Source organism: Bison bison, unplaced genomic scaffold, assembly GCF_000754665.1.
Source record: "Bison bison bison isolate TAMUID 2011002044 unplaced genomic scaffold, Bison_UMD1.0 scf7180017864034, whole genome shotgun sequence".
In the NCBI taxonomy this organism is placed as follows: domain Eukaryota; kingdom Metazoa; phylum Chordata; class Mammalia; order Artiodactyla; family Bovidae; genus Bison; species Bison bison.
Genome location: NW_011494606.1, coordinates 4,891,168 through 4,913,107, shown reverse-complemented (window position 1 = coordinate 4,913,107; position 21,940 = coordinate 4,891,168). Strand labels below are relative to the sequence as shown.

The window sequence follows — 21,940 nt, the reverse complement described above, 5'->3', positions numbered from 1 at the left end:
GAATTAAGCTAACAGCAATATTTGAGATTTGGTTAACAGCAAACCAATATATCACTTACTGCAGAGAAAAAAAATAAAGAAATGATGCTTCAAGGCAAAGACTGTGAGAAATCCAGTGTGCCTCTTGGCTTTGCAGTTTTCTTAAGAGTATTGTTTAATGTCTGAAAAGCATATTTTGTTTTCCAGAAAATACCTTTGACCATAATTCCAAAGTAATAAAGTATGTTCAGTCCAGCTTCTAAATTTATAGCTATAAATGTAAATTATAAGACGTGCATGCGTGCTAAGTTACTTCAGTCATGTCTGACTCTTTGCAACCCCATGGACTGTAGCCTGCCAGGCTCCTCTATCCGTGGGATTCACCAGGCAAGAATACTGGAATGGGTTGCCATGACCTTCTCCAGGGGATCTTCCTGATCCAGGGATTGAACCTGTGTCTCTTGAGTCTCCTGGTTGGTAGCTGGGTTCTTTACCACTAGCACCACCTGGGAAGCCTGCAGGACTTATTTAATGTGTAAACTTGGGGACAGATTTTTCAAAAAGTGATTGAAACCGAACAAGCTCTCCTGAAAATATTTCTCATGAATATAAAAAGCACCACCGAATGTAACTATATTCCACACTGATCCAGTTTATGTACTGTACCTTAAGTGTATTTTCATAGTGATGACAGTCTATAGCAATGGTTCACCATGATAAATTTTCAAGAAGGATTTGCTGAATGAATGAATGAGAACCAAGCCTTGACTGGAGTCTGTTTTGGTAACAGGGAGATGACAACATAGGCTGAAATCTATTTTTTAAGAACTATCATGGCCTTAACTTGATTGCTTCTGCAACAGAATAAAGTCTAATATCTTTGGAATTCAACATAATAGACCCATTAGATTTTCCGCCAGAAAAAAATTAAGTGAAACAGAGGAAGGAGAAGGAAAGGGGAGGAAGGAATACCTTTCTATGCCAGAAGCAAATTCTCTCATGATGTATGGCTTAAATTAGATCTCAGGCAAGCTCAAAAGCCCCCTCCTCACTTTACTCTCAAGTGTCAAAAGAAAACTGAGATGAAATATCTCTGTTTTTACAAACCGATTTTCCTTTATCTCAGGGAATATGGGATAAGGTCACTTAAACATGATTTTTCTCATTCTTTTCTGCAGTGTTTCACATAGCATAACATACTTGTTGGGGCAGCCAAGAGCTACAAAAAAGAAAAACACTACACGGGCAGTGATTCCTACAGAAATATGTTATAGGTTGAACTACACCCCGCTACAAATTATATGGTGAAGTTCTAACCTCTCATACCTCCGATTGTTACCTTATTTGCAAATATAATTAGTAAAGATGAAATCATGTTGGGGTAGGGTGGGCTCTTAATTCATTATGACTATTATCCTTATATAAAGAAGACAGGGACAGAGACCAGCAAACAGGGAGAATACATGTGAAGACTGGAATTACACCACCAGAAGCCAGAAGAGACAGCGGGCCAGATACCTCCCTGGCACCTTCAAAGGGAACACAGCCCTGCTGACACCTTGATTTTGGACCTCTGGCATCTAGAACTGTGAGACAATAAATATCTGTTGTTCTAAGACTCCAGCTGGTTGTACTTTGTTACTGCAGCCTCGAGCAAACTAATACAGACAATAAGAGGCTAGTGTACCAAACTAGCCTGTTGGCTTCAAACTGCACTTCAGATTCAGCTTCTCGCCCTGTGGCTACTGAGCTGTGGCCATGGGGGCCTGGTCTCCTGACTTCAGGCTCTACCTCTACCTGCTTCAGCTGCCAAACCCACCACAACATCAACCTTTCAAAGGTGCCAACTTCTTTGCACCACTTGTTAAGTAGTCTCATAATGACTCATCACTTCTTATAGGAAAAAGCTCAGATTCTCCTGCCTCAAATACAGGCCTCTCTCCCCTAAGCTAGGTACAACTGGTAGGCAAGAGTTTCTGAGAAACCCTAAAAGATACAACCATTATTCTTGAAGACATGCTCCCTCCACTGTTTGCCACTCTCGCTTCACCAACCCAAATCTTGACCATCCCGTGAAGACAACTGTTAAGACCTGCTTTCGTCTTGAAACTCTCTATACTCAGGCCCACAATAAATAAAGGCCACACCTCTGGCCCCTCTGCCTCTGCTGCTTGTATCAGGCATTCTGTACTCATCAAAGACTGCCTTGCACAGTTACCTAGCATTTTAAAAGTACACACTTTGATTCCTCTGCTGGACTATGAGCTCTCTAAGGACAGAATTCATGCTTTACAACTTTGGGGCTATTTCTCAAAGCCAAAGACAAGGCCAAGCATATTAAACGTAAGTTCCAAATTCTTGTTAACGACTAAACATGTACTTTAAATTCTTAGAAATGTTTATTTTGGCCTTCCCTTCAACTGGGGACTTTAAAATGGAACAAATATACAGATTTCATGTAATCCTAATGCTTCCACATATATCTGAATAATTTAAAACTTAAAACAGGAGGAAAAAAGTCCTTAGGACGTTTAGTCCCAAGTTACTTACCATTCTTCATCACTACATTGGACCAGACGTTGGCATTCAAGGCTTGAACAATTCGCTTTACTCCTGTAGATTCTGGAAAGTCATCTAATAAGGGAGGGCAAAAAATATATATATATATACATATATATACACACACTTAAACATACTCACACACACTTACACATACTCACACACACATAAATATTTATATATATTCATCCCTCAGTATTCATGGAGGACTGGCTCCAGGACTCTCTCCCCACCATGGATACCAGAATCTGCAGATGCTCAAGTTCCTTATATAAAATGGCTTAGTGTTTACATATAATCTACCTACTGATCGATCCCTGGGTCCAGAAGAACCCCTGGAGAAGGGCATGGCAACCAACTCCAATATTCCTGTCTGGAAAATCCCATGGACAGAGGAGCCTGGCAGGCTGCAGTCCATAGGGCTGCAGAGAGTTGGACATGACTGAAGTGACCTAGCACATAATCTACCTGCATTATCATCCCATATATCTTTTTTCCTCCCATATACTTTAAATCATCCCTTGACTACTTATAATACCTAATACTACGTAAACTTTTTGGAACCCTCTGGATTTTTTTTCCTGAACATTTTCAACATGTTGTTGGTTGAATCCACGGATGCAAAACCCTTAGATACAGAGGGCTGACTATATGTGCATATCTAGGACTGTGGGCCACAGTCCACACTTCAAAATAACTGACAATTATCTTGCCTATTTAGTTGTTATTTCACTCTATAACTTATGTAAAAAGGAAAAAAAAACTAAGAAAATACAAAGCTTAGAGCTCCTGATAAGACTATTCTAGAAACTGGACAGTGAACAAGATGGGAAAGGAGAAGGATGTGGAGCTCACCTCCTTCAACAAATACGTCAAAAATACGTCTACATGTGGAACAATTCTCACAGAACACCTACTGAACACCAGCAGAAGAACTCAAGACTTCTGAAAGAGGAAGAAAATTTCCACATAACCAGGTAGGACAAAACAAAAGGAAAAAAGAAAGAGAAAGGAGTCAGGACAGGACCTGCAACCCTGGAAGGGAGCCATGAAAGAGCAAAGGCTCCAATATCCTGGGAAGTCCCCGCACCAGCAGAGAGACCAGCCAGGACAGAGTGGGAGCTCTGGAGACTCAAAGGAGAGTGCAGCAACTGGCTGGAGAAGGCAAAACAGAGACCTACACAGACAGTAGGTGTGGCTGCCCTGCCCTGCCCAGTCTGAGACATGTGTCTGCCAGTGCAGGTGGGGGCTGGGTGCTGCACCTCAGGCTTTGGAGGTCAAACTCAGGGGCAGTGCTGGGGTTGGCTGTGCAGAGACGGCCTGAAGGGCTGGACTATGGTACATCCACAACCAAAGGTGCACGAGGAAGAAGCCTGGACCTGCCACAGAGGCAAGGTGCCACTGTAGGGGCCACGCAAGGGGAAAGACAGGGCTGCTTTAAGAGCCTCCTTACCCACACACAGGTCTCAGACTTCAGGACACTGCCTATGCAAGCTCTGGGGGTGAAGAGAGATCCAAGAAATGGTGCCAATCACTGCCCCTGCTTTTGTGGAACCTACGAGTGCACAGAAGCTGCCGCCTTGGGCCCTGGGAGTGGGTATCAGCCAATGCCGCCATCGGCCTGGGAGAACACGTGAGTTACAGCATCTGTGCACCCCCTATCAAGGGGATAACAGCTGGCACACGCTGAGGAGAGGAGGAAGGCGTCCACATAAAAGCAGCCCTTGCACCGAAAACATTAAACCTACAACAAGCTACACAGAGACACTCCCACAAATAAACAGTCTTCCAAGACCACAGTATATAAGTTTCTCCTAAACTCAGAGTAAGAGAAATATATGTAAAATGAAGATGCAGAGGAGCCAATACCACTTAAAAGACCAAGAGAATTCCCCTAAATGAACAATTAAACAGACCTCTCCAGTGTAATAGACTCCAAGTTCAAAAAAGAGGTAATGAAGATACCAGAGGAATTAAGAAAGGCTATCGACAGAAATGCATATTACTGTAAAACAAACAAATAACTAGAAACTATGAGGAGGCAAGAAAATTAGAAAATTCATTTGCCAAGACTAAAACTAAGATAAAGGCAATGACTAGCAAAATGAAAAAGTGATCTGGAAAATAGAATAATGAAAATCACCCTTCAGAACACAGTAGCTGCTGCTGCAGCTAAGGCACGTCAGTCGTGTTTGACTCTGTGCAACCCCACAGACGGCAGCCCACCAGGCTCCCGTCCCTGGGATTCTCAAGGCAAGAACACTGGAGTCGGTTGCCATTTCCTTCTCCAACGCATCAAAGTGAAAAGTGAAAGTGAAGTCGCTCAGTCGTGTCTGACTCTTCACAACCCCATGGACTGTAGCCCACCAGACTCCTCCGTCCATGGGATTTCCCAGGCAAGAGTACTGGAGTGGGTTGCCATTGCCTTCTCCAAGAACACAGTAGACAGAAAGCCAAATGAAAAAAAAAAAAGTGAAAATAATATAAAATACCTATGGGATAACATGGGCTTCCCTGGTGGCTCAGCGGTAAATTCTTCTGCAATGCAGGAGACACTGAAAACATGGGTTCAATCCCTGGGTTGGGAAAATTCCCTGAAGAAGGGCACTGCAACCCCCTCCAGTACTCCTGCAGGGAAATCCCATGGACAGAGGTGCCTGGCAGGCTATGGTTCATTGGGTTGCAAAGAGCTAGACACAACTAAAGCAACTGAGCACACATGCATGGGATAACATAAAGGGTGCCCTTCTATGATGACAGGGACTTCAGAAGGAGGAGAGAAAAGGGGATTGAAAATGTGTTTGAAGAAATTATGGCTGAAAACTTTCCAAACCTAAAGAAGGAAACAGATATCCAGATACAGAAAGCACAGGAGTTCCTGAACAAGATGAACCCAAACAAACCAACATGAAGACATATTATAATCAAAATGGCAAAAGCTAAAGACAAAGAGAAGATCCCAAATGCACTAAAAGAAAAACAAGAGTTAATTATAAGGGAACACCCATAAGGCTATAAGCTGATTTCTCTACAGAAATAATGCAGACTAGAAGTGAGTGGATAAACATATTTAAAGTCTTAAAAGGGAAAAATCTGCAACCTAGAATGCTCTACCCAGCAAGAATAACATTTAGAAGAGAAGGAGAGATAAAGAATTTCTCAAATAAGGAAAAACTAAAAGAAAAGAGCAATACTAGACCTATTCTAAAAGAAATATTAAGGTCTTCTCTTATTATAAAAGAATCAAGAAGATATAGGAAAGAGAAAATCACAATTGTAAAGCAAATCATTTAAATAAGCCAATATACAGACCAAAAAGAAAAAAAAAAGGCTTTAAATCTTTTTATGAAAGCAATGATAAACATAAGGAATGGCAAAAGGATGAACATGAAGAGGTAACTGAGGACATCAAAATGATAAAATGCAGGGGAGGAGAGTAGGAAAACACAGATTCTTTCATTTGAGCCTATATGACTACCAGTCTAAAAGCAAGCAGATACAGGAAGGGGTTAACATACTTGAAAAACAGGGTAACCACAAATCAAAAACATACAACAGATTCACAAAAACCAAAGAGAAAACACAAGCATAAAATAAAGGGAAATCATCAAACCACAAAATGAAAAACAAAGAGACAAAGAAGAAACACAGCATCAACTGGAAAACAAGGTTTAAAGTGACATTAAATACATATTTACCAATAATTTCCTCAAATGTAAACAGACTGTTCCAATCAAAGGACACGGGGTGGTGGACTGGATTAAAAAAACAAGAGACTATGCTACCGACAAGGCACCCTTGTAGGCACCGCAAGGCACTTTGCACTTTAGGACAAATAACACACAGATCGGAAGTGAGGGGACGGAAAAAGACATATCATGCAAATGAAGATCACAGGAAAGCAAGAGTTGGCAATACTCATGTCAGACAAAATAGATTTTAAAGCAAAAGGCATAAAGAAAAATAAAGGAGGACACTATATGCACCAATACAGGAACACCCCAATACGTAAAACAAATCATGACAGACACAGAGTGAGAAAGTGATGGGAACACAGGAACACTAGGCTGGCCAAAAAGTTCCTTCGGTTTTTAAGTTAAAATAACAGACCCATTTTTCATTTTCACCAAGAACTTTACTGATCAATGTATTCGCTATTTTGTTCTACTATCTTCTGCCATTCTTCAGGCACCCTCATAATCCCACCTCCCCAAAACTGTGTATCTTTCTGAGCAAAGAACTCTTCCAGGTGTCTTTTACAATCATCCAGGGAATTGACATTTTTTCCATTAAGAGAATTTTATAAAGACTGAAATAAATGGACATCCGAAGGTGCAATATCTGGTGAATATGACGATGAATCAGAACTTTCCAGTCAAGCTGTAACACTTTTTGCCTAGTCATCAAAGAAACATGTGGTCTTGAGTTATCCTGACGGAAGATTATGCATTTTCTGTTGCCTAATTCTAGACACTTTTCGTCTAGTGCTGCTTTCACCTGGTCTACGTGGGAGCGGTACTTACTGCAATTAATTGAGCTCCAAAAGGAGCTCCTAGTAGAGGACTCACTTCCAACCCACATGTACACAACATCACCTTCCTTGGATGAAGACCAGCCTTTGGTGTGGTCGGTGGTGGTTCCACGACCTCTTGCTCTCTGTTCTCTTCCATTCCACATTATTGTACAGTATCTACCTTTCATTGCTTGTCACAAATTGTTTTTAAAATGGAACGTTTTCATTACGTTTAAGCAGAGTCACATGTGAAAATATGATCGACGTTTTTTTCACTTATGTGGAACCCAAACATGAAAACCATAAGAGAATACTATGAACAATTTATGCCAACAAATTTAACAACGGAGAAGAAATGAACAAGTTTCCAGAAAAACACTTCCAATTAAAACTGAATCAAGAAGAAGATAATTTGAAAAGATGGACCACTGGTAGTGAAAGAGAATCTGTAGTTGAAAAAACAAAAAATTCCCTACAAACAAGTCTAGGTCCAGATGGCTTCACAGGCGAATTCTACCAAACATACAAAGAACTTTTCTCGATCCTTCTCAAACTCTTCCAAAAGACTGAAGAGAAGGGAATACTACCAAAGACATACTATGAAGCCACCATCACCCTGATACCAAACTAAACAAAGACATCACCAAAAAAGAAAATTACGGGCCAGTATCTTTGATGATATTATGAAGTACAAAATGAAGCAGGGCAAAGGCTAATACACAGTTTTCCCAAGAGAATGCACTGGTCATAGCAAACACCCTCTTCCAAAAACACAACAGACAACTCTACAAATGGACATCACCAGATAGTCAATAGCGAAATGAGATTGATTATAATCTTTGCAGCCTAAGATGGAGAAGCTCTATACAGTCAGCAAAAACAAGATCAGGAGCTGACTGTGGCTTAGATAATCAGCAACTTATTGCAAAATTCAGGCTTAAAATGAAGACAGTAGGGAAAACCATTAGGCCATTCAGGTATGACCTAAATCAAATTCCTTATGATTATGCAGTGGAGGTGACGAATAGATTCAAGGGATTAGATCTGGTAGACAGAATGCCTGAAGAACTATGGACAGAGTTTTGAAACATTGTACAGGAGGAAGTGATCAAACCATTTCCAAGGAAAAGAAATGCAAAAAGGCAAAATGGTTGTCTGAGGAGGCCTTACAAATAGCTGAGAAAAGAAGAGAAGTGAAAGGAAAAGGAGAAAGGGAACAATATACCCAACTGAATGCAGAGTTCCAGAGAATAGCTAGGAGAGATAAGAAAGCCTTCTTAAGTGAATAATGCAAAGAAATAGAGGAAAACAACAGAATGGAAAAGACGAGAGCTCTTCAAAAAACCAGGGTTATCGAGGGAACATTTTATGCAAAGATGAGCATAATAAAGGACAAAAATGGTTTAACAGAAATGGAAAGACTTAACAGAAGACTTAAAGACTTAACAGAAGACTTAACTTAAAGACTTAACAGAAACGGAAGAGATTAAGAAGAGGTGGCAAAAATACACAGAAGAACTATACAAAAAAGATCTTAATAACTTAGATAACCACGATGATGTGTTCATTTACCCAGAGTCAGACATCCTGGAGTGTGAAGTCAAGTGGGCCTTAGGAAGCATTACTACAAACAAAGCTAGCGGAGGTTACAGAATTCTAATTGAGCTATTTCAAATTCTAAAAGATGATGCTGATAAAGTGCTGCACTCAATATGCCAGCAAATTTGGAAAACTCAGCAATGGCCACAGGACTGGAAAAGGTCAGTTTTCATTCCAATTCAAAAGAAGGACAATGCCAAAGAATGTTGAAACTATTGCACAATTGCACTCATTTCACATGCTGGCAAGAATGCTCAAAATCCTTCAAGCTAGGCTTCAGCAGTACGTGAACCAAGATCTTCCATATGTACAAGCTAGATTTAGAAAAGGCAGAGGAAACAGAACAAATTGCCAACATTTGCTGGATCATAGAAAAAGCAAGGGAATTACGGAAAAACATCTACTTTTGCTTCATTGACTATGCTAAAGTTTTTGACTGTGTAGATCATGACAAACTGGAAAACTTAGATGGGAATACCAGACCACCCTACCTGCCTCCTGAGAAACCTGTATGCAGGTCAAGAAGCAAGAGTTAGAGCCAGACATGGAACAATGGACTAGATCAAAATTGGGAAAGAAGTACGTCAAGGCTGCATATTGTCACCTTGATTATTTAACTTATATGCAGAGTATATCATGCAAAATGCCAGGCTGGATGAGTCCAAGCTGGAATCTAGATTGCCAGGAACAATATCAACAACCTCAGATATGCAGATGATACCATTCTAATGGGAGAAGTGAAGAGGAACTAAGGAGCCTCGTGATGAGGGTGAAAGAGAAGAGTGAAAAAGATAGCTTAAAACTCAACATTCAAAAAACTAAGATTATGGCACCTGGTCCCATCATGGCAAATAGAAGGGGCAAAAGTGGAAACAGTGACAGATTTTACTAACTCTGATTCCAAAATCACTGTGGATGGTGACTGTAGCCATGAAATGAAAAGACAGTTGGTTGCTCCTTGGAAGAAAAGCTATGACAAACCTAGACAGTGTATTAGGAAGTAGAGACATCACTTTGCTGAGAAAGGTCCACATAGGCAAAGGTATGGTTTTTTCAGTAATCACATACAGATGTGAGAGCTGGACCATAAAGAAGGCGGAGAGCTTAAGGACTGATGGTTTTGACCTGTGGTGCTGGAAAAGACTCTTGAGATTCCCAAGGACAGCAAAGAGATCAAACTAGTCAATCAATCCTAAAGGAAATTAACCCTGAATTCTCACTGGAAGGACTGATACTGAAGCTCTAATACTTTGGCCACCTGATGTGAAGAGACTACTTATTGGAAAAGACTCTGATGCTGGGAAAGATTGAGGGCAAGAGGAGAAGTGGGCAACAGAGGATGAGATGGTTGGATGGCATTACCGACTCAATGGACATGAGTTTAAGTAAACTCTGGGAGATACTGAAAGACAGGGAAGCCTGGCAGGCTGCAGTGTATGGGGTCACAAATAGTCAAACACAACTTAGCGACTGAACAACAATAATCTTTGATGAACACAGACGTAAAAATTTTCAAAAAATATTAGCAAACTGAATCCAACATCACTTCCTGGCAAATAGATGGGGAAACAGTGGAAACAGTGGCAGGCTTTATTTTTCTCGGCTCCAAAATCACTGCAGATGGTGATTGCAGCCATGAAATTAAAAAACGCTTACTCCTTGAAAGGAAAGTTATGATCAACCCAGACAGCATATTAAAAAGCAGAGACATTACTTTGCCAACAAAGGTCCATCTAGTCAAGGCTATGGTTTTTCCAGTAGTCATGTATGGATGTGAGAGTTGGACTATAAAGGAAGCTGAGTGCAGAAGAATTGATGCTTTTGAACTGTGGCATTGGAGAAGACTCTTGAGAGTCCCGCGGAATGCAGGGAGATCCAACCAGTCCATCCTAAAGGAGGTCAGTCCTGGGTGTTCACTGCAAGGACTGATGTTGAAGCTGAAACTCCAATACTTTGCCACCTGACGCAAAGAGTTGACTCATTGGAAAAGACCCTGATGCTGGGAAAGATTGAGGGCAGGAGGAGAAGGGGACAACAGAGGATGAGATGGTTGGATGGCATCACTGACTCAATGGACATGGGTTTGGGTAGACTCCGGGAGTTGATGGTGGACAGGGAGGCCTGGCGTGCTGCGGTTCATGGGGTCACAAAGAGTCAGACACAACTGAGCGACTGAACTGAACTGAACTGAATCCAACAACACATAAAAAAGATCATATACCATGACCAAGTAGGATTCATCCTAAGTTCACAAGGATGGTTCAACATATGCATATCAGTCAATGTGCTATACCATCTCAACAAACAATAAAAACCATATGATCACCTCAACAGATGCACAAAAACCACCTAACCAAATACAACATCCATTCATGATAAAAAGTCTTACCAAAGTGAGTATAAAAGGAACATATCTCAATATTATAAAAGTTATTTATGACAACCCACAGTCAATATAATACTCAACGGTGAAAGGCTGATCTGGAACAAGGAGGCCCACTATCATCATTTCTATTCAACACAGTATTGAAAGTCCTGGCCACAGCAACCAGACAAGAAATAAAAGGTATCAAATTACAAAGGAAGAGGTAAAAATTTCATTATTTGTAGATGACATGATATCATATCAGAAAATCCTAAAGACTCCACACAAAAATTACTATAACTGATAAATTCAGCAACTTAGCAAGATACAAGATTAACATACAGAAATCAGTTGCATTTATTTACACTAACAATGAAAGATGAGCAAGGGAATGTAAACAAACAATCCCATTTAAAATCACATCCAAAAAATTACTTAGGAATAAATCTCACCAAGGAGGTAAAAAATGTACTTATATGCTAGAAACTACAAAATATTAATAAAGGAAATTAAAGAGGCAACCTAAATATCCATAGACAGAAGAATGGATAAAGAAGATGTGGCCTGCATACACAATGGAGTATTACTCTGCCACCCAAAGGAATGCAATAATGCCATTTGAAGCAACATGATGGACCCACGCTGATTTGTATTGTATTTTAGATTCCACATATAAGTGATATCATATGATATTTGTCTTTCTTTTTATGACTTACTTTGCTTAGCATGTTGTATTATTTGAAGTCTGGGAGGGTTATGTGTGATACACACACTTTTTAAATGTTCTTTAATGATGATTCAAAGAAATGGAAAGATATTCCATGCTCTTGGATTGGAAGATTTAATATTGCTAAAATAGCCATACTAAATTGGGAGACTGGGACTGATGTATAAGCACTGCCATGTGTAAAAGAGATAGCTAGTGTGAGTTCAGCTCAGTGTTCTGTGATGATCTAGATGGAAGGGGGAAAGGTGGGGGTGGAAGAGAGGTCCAAGAGGAAGAAGACATATATACACAGAGCTGATTCACTGCATTGTACAGCGGAAATTAACACAACATTATAGAGCAACCATACCCCAAAATAAAGGCCATACTACCCAAAGCAATCTACAAATTTAATGCCATTCCTATTAAATTACCCATGGCATTTTTCACAGAACCAGAATAATCCTAAAATTTATATGAAACCATAGAAGACCAGGATTGCCGAAGCAACCCTGAAGGAAAAGAACAAAGCAGGAGGCATAATGTATCTACAAAACAAAAACACAGAGAACAGACCTGTGGTTGCCAAGGGGGTGGGAGGAGGGCTGCAGTGGGAGGCTGGGGTCAGTAGAAGCAAACCACTGCATACAGAATGGAAAAACATCAAGGCCCTACTGAAGAGCACAGGGAACTAAATTCAATATCCTGAGATATTTTCCACAATTTAGAAGAATATAAAACAGCATGTATTGGCACAGAAACAGAAATACAGATCAGTGGAATAGAATAGAGAGACCAGAAATAAACCCACACACCTATGGTCAATTAACAGTCAACAAAAGAGGCAAGAATATACAATGGGGAAAGACAGTCTCTTCAGCAAGTGGTGCTGGGAAAGTTGGACAGCCACATGTAAAACAATAAAGCTAAAATAAACCCTCTCACCATACACAAGAATAAATTCAAAATGGCTTAAAGATCTAAATATAAGACAAGACCCCGTAAAACTCCTAGAAGAGACCACAGGCAAAACATTCTCTGAGATAAATCATTTTATGTCATAAATCTCTGACATAAAACCAATGTTTTCTTAGGTCAGTCTCCCAAGGCAATAGAAATAAAAGCAAAAATAAACAAATGGGACCTAATTAAACTTGTAAGCTTTTCCAAAGCAAAGGAAACAAAACAAAAAGACAACCTACAGAATGGGAGAAAATATTTGCATACGATGTAACTGACAAGGGCTTCATTTCCAAAATACATATACAGTTCATACAACTCAACAGCAACAAAAAAACAAAAACCCAATCAAAAAATGGGCAGAAGACCTAAACAGACTTTTCTCCAAAGAAAACATACATATAGCTAACAGGCACATAAAAGATGCTCAATGTCATTAATTATTAGAGAAATGCAAATCAAAACTACAATGAAGTAGTACCTCACACAAATCAGAATGGCCATCATTAAAAAGTCTTCAAATAGCAATTACTGCTATTAGAGGGTGTGGAGAGAAGGGAACCCTCCTAAACTGTTGCTGGGAATGCAAATTGGTACAGCCACTGTGAAAAACAGAATGAAGGTTCCTCCAAAAACTAAAAATAGACTCATCTTATGATCCATCAATCCCACTCCTGGGCATATACTCAGACAAAACTATAATTCAAAAAGATACATGTAAATGTATGTTCACAGCAAAGAATGGAAACAAACTAAATGTCCACGGAGAGATGAATGGATAAAGAAGATGTGGTCTGTACACACAATGGAATATTACTCAGCCACCAAAAGGAAGGAAAGAATGCCATTTACAGCAACATGGATGGACCCAAAGATTATCATACTAAGCAAAGTAAGTCAGAAAGAAAAAGACAAATACCATAGACAAATACCACTTTTATGTGGAATCTTAAATATGACGCAAGTCAAAATACCTACATAACAAAAACAGTCTTGTGGTTGCCAAGGGAGTGGGGGTGGGGGAAGAGATGGAGTAGGAGGTTGGGGTTAGTAGAAGCAAACCATTACATATAGAATGAATAAACCACAAAGTCCTACTGTATAGCACAGGGAACTATATTCAATATCCTGGGATATTTTCCACCATAATGGAAAATATTCTTTTATATATATATCTTTTTTATAGTTTTATATATATATATACACACACATGTATATGTATATATTATACATATATATATAATATACATACACACACAAACAGAACTTTCCTGGTAGCTCAGCTGGTAAAGAATCTGCCTGCAATGCAGGAGACCCTGGGTTCAATTCATGGGTTGGGAAGTTCCCCTGGAGAAGGGATAGGTTACCCACTCCAGTATTCTTGGGCTTCCCTGGTGGCTCAGACAGTAAAGAATCCACCTGCAATCTGGGAGACCTGGGTTTGATCCCTGGGTTGGATAGATCCCCTCGAGGAGGGCATGGCAAACCACTCCAGTATTCCTGTCTGGAGAATCCCTATGGACAGAGGAGCTGGCAGGCTACAGTCCATGAGGTTGCAGAGGGTCAGATACAACTGAGCAACTAAGCACAGCACATACATATACACACACAACTGAATCACTCTGTTTACAGCATAAATTAATACAATATTGTAAACCAACTACGAAAAGTGTAGTTGCTCAGTTGTGTCTGACTCTTTGTTACCCCATGGACTGTAGCCCCTGTCCATGGGATTTTCCAGGCAAGAATACTGGAGTGGGTTGCCATTCCCTTCTTCAGGGGATCTTCCCAACTCAGGGCTCAAACCTGGGTCTTCTGCATTGCAGGTAGATTCCTTACTGTCTGAGCCACAACTTTAATTAAAAATATATTCTAGAAACTAAATTAAATAAACACACAGTACAAAGGATTATCTAGTAAAGTCAACCTCATTACCTCACCAATGGAATCCACTCATACTCCTCGGAAAATGTTAGTTTCCATCAATTACACAATCCTGGGATTGTACTAGCAATACCAAACTTGGCTTTTCATAAACAATGAGTTTCCCAAGGGCAGGAAAGGTCCTCTTGGTATGCTATAAAATCCAGTAAATGCCCCAACTTTTCCTCATTGGGAACCATACAGCGATAATTACTATTTATAATAGATATCTAGATAACAATTTCTTGATGGGAAATAGACAGCTTAAGAGTGAGAAGTGAAATTACTATAACCGTAAGAGATAAGCAAGGGGTCATTTAAAAAAAGAAAGAATAAACCACAAACACTGACAACTTAATTAGTTCAGTATCAGTACTATCTTGCTTCCGGAATTTGACACTAAAAGTAACGGGGCAGTAATCCTAGTTTGCATTCCAATAAGACAGTATTCTTAGCTACAATGTTGATATGAGTATACACAAAGGAAATGAAAATCCTTCAGCTGAGTCTTACAATACTCAAGTGGAAAATAGCAGCAGAATCTAAAAGTTTTCATGTGGTTTAAAAAGTTTTTTAGAGTGTACAGAGCACAGTCCGTACAGAACCTGTCTCTAGTGGCCTGGCCCAGTCCTGGGTGGTTTAACGGGAACAGCACAGAATTAGAAGTCATAAGATCTGAATGTGAAGCCAGGCTCTGTAACTTATTAGCTATTTGATTAAGGGCAAATCACTCATGCTATTCTCAAAGAAAAGTAGAGATGACATCACCCTGTGTACCTTTCCCGTGGAAAAGATGCACTGGAACTGATGATTCACTGGTGTGACCTTTCCCTCTAAAATGGAAACTCCTTGAAGGCAGGAGTCATGTCTTACTGAATTCATTATTCTCACTACTTAAACTAACATAGCGCCTGAAAGACAAGAGGCTTTTAGTAAATGATGAAATAATGAATCGTTTAAATACCATCCTACCAACCTAACAGAAATATAGGAAGGATTAAATCGGAAATACTCAACAAAGACAAGTTTATCTTCATCAGTGTTTAAATGAAGAAATAAAAGCTATGTTTATCTTAACTTTCAGTGATTCAAATCTTGAAAGAATAACTAATACTTCAGATGATATATAACCAGGAGCCAAAAATATGATCATAAATAAAGAATTAGAATCGATAAGATTAATTTAATACAAACAAAGATAAAGTCTCATATTGATGTTTGAATAATACATGCCAATCAACGAGAGGGTATATGAGGGAAATGATGAGGGTATGTGGGATGAGGATACATGGGAAAAAACAACGAAGGTATATGGCAACAATACACGCCAATAAACAATGAGAGTATATAGACTAATACATGCCAATAAATGATGAGGGTATATGCAAACAATTGGCATTGAAACATTCTAGGAAGGTTTTAGTTAATTTACCTAAAGATAATATGTTGAAATCTACTTTTAAGCTCAGTTAGGGAATTCCCTGGCACTCCAGTGGTTAGGACTCCATATTCTCACTGCCATAGGCCAGGGTTCGATCCCTGGTCAGGGAACTAAGATCCTGCAAGCCACGCGGCACACCATTAAAAGAAAGAAAAAAAGTGTCTTATATACAAGACACAAAATCATAATAAAGGAACAAAATTGAATAATTAAAAAAAAAGATTATGCTGAATACAAGAACATTATTCACTATGGTTAATTTATGTTGATGTATAGCAGAAACCAGGCTTCCCTGGTGGCTTAGATGGCAAAGAATCCACCTGCAATGCAGGAGACCTGGGTTCAGTCCCTGGTTTGGAAAGATCTCCTGGAGGAGGGCATGGCAAACCACTCCAGTATTCTTGCCTGGGGAATCCCCATGGACAGGGGAGCCTGGCAGGCTACAGTCCATGGGGTCGCACAGAGCTGGACACGACTAAGCGACTACGCACGCACGCACACACAGCAGAAACCAACACAATATTGTAAAGCAATTATCCTCCAATTAATGAATAAATGTTTTTTAAAAAAGGAACGTTATCCAGACAAGGGGTAAGGGAGCAGCATAGCAAGATAAAGGAGCAGAGATTCCAAAATGAAAACAGATAAAGAAAATGACTCAAATGTTTTTTCTCAAGGACAATCGGAAAAAGAGCACATTCTTGTGCCAGAAGTAAGCAATCACACACATGCTAGCGTGCAAAACAGGGCACAAGTTTCAAGAATTCTAGAAAAACATGGAAGAGAAATTGTACTTAATAATTTTGAATATTCTAAAAAATGTACAGGGAGAAAAATCAGCTTTTTTTATTTCATTTTTGTCCTCTTTTTCTCTGGTGGGGCTTTAAAGGTAACAACATTTTTTGGAAAAAATTCTAAGTCAGAATATAGAAAAATGTTTCTTATTTTTTTAAAAAAATAGGTTTCAAATAATGATTACTTTTAGCCTCTCTATGCACTTTAATTCAAGTTGGCTGCCCTACTTAGAATGTCTTTTGCAACAACCAGCATCTTCCCACCAGTCCTCTGGCTCTAAATCCAGTACCTTCCCTATTTCTTTCCCATGGAGCAGCTTACAAGTACGAGTTCACAGTGCCAATGCATTCTTTGAACTTCTGAAGGGAAATAACCTCTTTGATCTCTGAAACACCATAGCACCATGATTTATATTTTTTATAATACTTAGGAAGTTCCATGTATTCAGTAATTTGTATACAAGTTTCATCTCTTGTACCAGATTATAAGGTTTTGGAGGCCAAACTGTCTTATCTTGGTAGACTCCACAGTAGCTAACACAGTTGTACTTGGAAGGAAAAATATGAGAAGAAGAATGGGGGAAGGGGAAAAAAGAGGGGAAAGAAATAGAAGGTCCAAAATATAGTAGAAGGAAGCTAAGTACAGAGTTACCCACCCAGGGGCGGGGGGACATTCTGCGTCTGTTTGTGGTTTCAAATGTCCAAAAGACACACAAATAGTACTGACAGGCCCCCTACGGTCCCTAGGAATTCAGCCTCAGGTTACTAGAAATGCAAAATAAGAAACATAAACTTTATAACTATTTATGAATTAGGCCAAACCCTCCTTTTTTGGCAGCAAAGAAAGGATAAGAGACTGGGGAAATGACTAAGATTTAAGGTAGAAATCTCTATCCATAAGAAAAACAAACATGTCGAAAGTCCTCAAGTGGGTGGTTAAAACCAAATAAATGGATTATTCGATTAATAGACTGCATCAATGGATTCTGCATAAATCTTTTCAAAAAGCTAGGGACAAATTATGTGTTTTGAGTATCACTTTGATTCTTCTTCCTTGAATTAAAATAATCTCTCATCTCTTAATCCAAAATCTATGTTTTCTCCAGACATAAAAATACTTACCATCTTCCTCAGGCAACTCTTCCGGACTAAGTTCTACCAATTCAAAGCCATGTTTGATACACCACTCTTGAGCTTTCTGTCGGTTTACACCTAAAATAACATGCAAAAGATTCTTCATAAGCAAAAGAAAATAAAATAAAACACGAATATTGCTGCAACACTCTCCACAAAGTGTTAATCTTTAATGTCAATGTTATTCTAAAGGCATCCAAAATAAATCAATAAAAAGAAGATGATTTTTCAAACCCCAAGTGTCCATTCTTAAAAAATTAAATACTGCAAGAGAAAAAGCTGAAGATATTTTTGTAAGGTAGTAAAATCATACAAGACATACAGCTCTGAGCTAAGGAAACCAATGTCTTGTTTACCAAGGAATGGCAAACACATGTGCCACCTGCTGCTGTGCCTTACCATTCTCGGATACTCTATCGCAGACCAAGATCATCACCTCAGGTAACCACGACTCTGCCAGAGGAAGCCAGGAGGAAACACTATCAAGACCAGATTTCTAGAGGGATAAAAAATATACAAACAAAAACAGAAAAAGAGACATTAAGAGAACTCACAGAAAATGCAAAGGGGAAAGAAAAAGCACAAAATAATTTTTTATTCAAGGTCCAAGGAGAATAAAATCTTACTTGTGTGCTGTCAAAGTAAACCACAAATGCTTGGACAGACTCTGCAATCTCTGCGGTGACTAGAAATTTGTTTGGCACCACGCACAGATTGATATCTGCTGAGTAGTATTTATTATCGATGGTCCAGGGATAAAACCTCACAGCATCATTGGCAGTCACTTCCACAACAACGTCTTCTGTTCCAAGAATATCTAAATAAATGACACAACATTACCATGGAAAGTGCAAAATCAATATACACTGGTCAAACTGCTCAGTAAAATACCATATTAAAAAGGCATTTACTTCTGCTGCTTCTCTTTACGCAAGGATTTGGAAGTTTTCAAAGGGGATCCCATACGCTATTTTCTTCTTGGATAATTTGACTGTAATAGTGACATAATTTAATTCAATTAATTGGCATTTTTCTTTAAGAATATAAAAACTAGGGAATTCTCTGAAGGTCCACTGGTTAGGACCCTATGCTTCCAATGCAGGGGGGACGGGTTCAATCCCTGGTCAGAGAGTTAAGATACTACATGCCACCTGGCACAGCCAAAAAGAGAATATGAAAACTACTGAGACTAGATTAGACAATACTAGAGCACAAAACAGTCATCTAACAAAACACCCACGAAAGAGCGTGTGGAAGAGAAAATCTAACAGTTACATTTATTTTATTGCTTACATACTTCATGGCAGCTGAAAGTCTAAGAAAAGTCAAGAATGTTTAACTATTCTGTACTTACTGCAAGCTAAAAGGCAGATGGCAGCAAGGCTAACCATTAACAAAATGGAAGGGCTACACACAGTCCCTACGCCAAACGCTGATGCATTAATTCAACTAATAAAAGAATGGATACTGATAAATGACCCCTTTCCATTTATATTCAGCCTTGTTAGATTCTTTGAAAGCCAATTCAAATTCTTGTTGACAAAGACACTTTGGGCAAATTTAATATAAAAGAGCCAAGAAAATTAAGTGCTTTAGGAGAGAACCAAATCTTTCAGAAATCCATTTATAGTAAGGGTATAACTTTTAAAATTCTTAGAGTAAAAGCCAAGTCAATGATGAACAAATACAGTTGTGGTCATGGGACCAACAGAGCATTCTGCGTCTATAAAGTCATATTTAGAACTGGAAGAGACATCAGAAATTGTTCTAACCCAAACTCCCATCTCTCATACCCAAATCCACAATCTTTATTCTACACATATGTAGAAAATGAACTTAGAGATCTAAAATGACATGCCACTAACTGGGTGATTATAAGAATATACAGCAAAATGGCCACAAACTCCTTTTTAATACATACTAAGATGAACATATATACGGGCCTCCAGGTGGCTCAGTGGTAAAGAATCTGCATGAAACGCAGGAGATGGAGCTTTGATCCCTGGGTCAGGAAAATCCCCTGGAGAAAGAAATGGCAACCCACTCTAGTATTCGTGCCTGGAAAATTTCAAGGACAGAGGAGCCTGGCAGGCTATATAGTCCATGGAGTTGCAAAAAGAGTCGGATATGACTTAATGACTAAAACAACAACAAGATGAAGATATAAAATATTCCTGAAGGAAAAGAACAAAGCAGGAGGCATAACTCTCCTAGACTTCAAACAATATTAAAAAGCTACAGTAACCAAAATGGCAAGGTACTGGCATAGAAATAGGCATATGCATCAATGGAATAGAATAAAGAGCCCAGAAATAAATCCACACAACTACAGTTAATTAATCTTTGACAGAAGGCAAGAATGTACAATGGAGAAAAGACAGTCTCTTCAGCAAGTGGCACTAGGAAAGCTGGACAGTCTCATGTAAATCAATGAAGTTAAAACACACCCAACACCATTCACAAAAATAAACTCAATGACTTACAGGTGCAAATATAAGACACCATAAAACTCATAGAAGAGAACACAAGCAAAACACTCTCTGACATAAATCATAACAATGTTTTCTTAGATCAGTCTCGGTTCAGTTCAGTTGCTCAGTCGTGTCCGACTCTTTGTGACCCCATGGACTGCAGCACGCCAGGTCTCCCTGTCCATCACCTCCCAGAGTTTACCCAAACTCATGTCCACTGAGTCAGTGATGCCATCCAACCATCTCATCCTCTGTCCTCCCCTTCTCCTCCCGCCTTCAATCTTTCCCAGCATCAGGGTCTTTTCCAATGAGTCAGCTCTGTGAATCAGGTGGCCAAAGTATTGGAGTTTCAGCTTCAACATCAGTCCTATCAATGAACATTCAGGACTGATTCCCTTTAGGATAGACTAATTGGATCTCCTTGCAGTCCAAGGAATTCTCAAGAGTCCTCTCCAACACACAATTTAAAAACATCAATTCTTCGGCACTCAGCTTTCTTTATAGTTCAACTCTCACATCCATACATGACTACTGGAAAAATCATAGCCTTGACAAGATGGACCTTTGTTAGCAAAGTAATGTCTCTGCTTTTTAATATGCTGTCTAGGTTGGTCATAACTTTCTTCCAAGGAGTAAACGTCTTTTAATTTCATGGCTGCAGTCACCATCTGCAGTGATTATGGAGCCCCAAAACACAAAGTCTGCCACTGTTTCCATTGTTTCTCCATCTATTTGTCATGAAGTGATGGGACTGGATGCTACGATCATAGTTTTCTGAATGTTGAGCTTTAAGCCAACTTTTTCACTCTCTTCTTCATTTTCATCAGGAGGCTCTTTAGTTCTCTTCGCTTTCTGCCATAAGGGTGGTGTCATCTGCATATTTGAGGTTACTGATATTTCTCCCAGCAATCTCAATTCCAGCTTGTGCTTCATCCAGCCCAGCGTTTCTCATGATGTACTCTGCATAGAAGTTAAATAAGCAGGGCGACAATATACAGCCTTGACGTACTCCTTTTCCTATTTAGAAGTTGCATGGAGTTGTTGTTCCATGTTCCAGTCTGTTGTTCCATGTCCAGTTCTAACTGTTGCTTCCTGACCTGGATACAGGTTTCTCAAGAGGCAGGTCAGGTGGTCTGGTATTCCCATGTCTTTCAGAATTTCCCACAGTTTATTGTGATCCACACAGTCAAAGGCTTTGGCATAGTCAATAAAGCAGAAATAGATGTTTTTCTGGAACTCTCTTGCTTTTTCTATGATCCAGCGTATGTTGGCAATTTGGTCTCTGGTTCCTCTGTCTTTTCTAAAACCAGCTTGAACATATAGAAGTTCATGGTTCACGTATTGCTGAAGCCTAGCTTGGAGACTTTTGAGCATTACTTTACTAGCATGTGAGATGAGTGCAAATGTGTGGTAGTTTGAGCATTCTTTGGCATTGCCTTTCTTTGGGATTGGAATGAAAACTGACCTTTTCCAGTCCTGTGGCCACTGCTGAGTTT

General features: G+C 39.4%; 1 protein-coding gene across 1 annotated transcript in view; it reads right to left on the bottom strand.

Annotated features, from left to right (window-relative positions):
* The window catches only part of AAGAB (alpha- and gamma-adaptin binding protein), a 74,396-nt gene that overhangs the window by 35,231 nt on the left and 17,225 nt on the right, over positions 1–21,940 (bottom strand). The window contains exons 2-5 of the mRNA XM_010834521.1: positions 18,600–18,790; positions 18,373–18,469; positions 17,962–18,051; positions 2,530–2,613 (exon numbers count right to left, since the gene is read on the bottom strand). Coding sequence (XP_010832823.1) covers positions 2,530–2,613; positions 17,962–18,051; positions 18,373–18,469; positions 18,600–18,790 — 462 coding nt within the window. The remainder of the gene's footprint in view (positions 1–2,529; positions 2,614–17,961; positions 18,052–18,372; positions 18,470–18,599; positions 18,791–21,940) is intronic.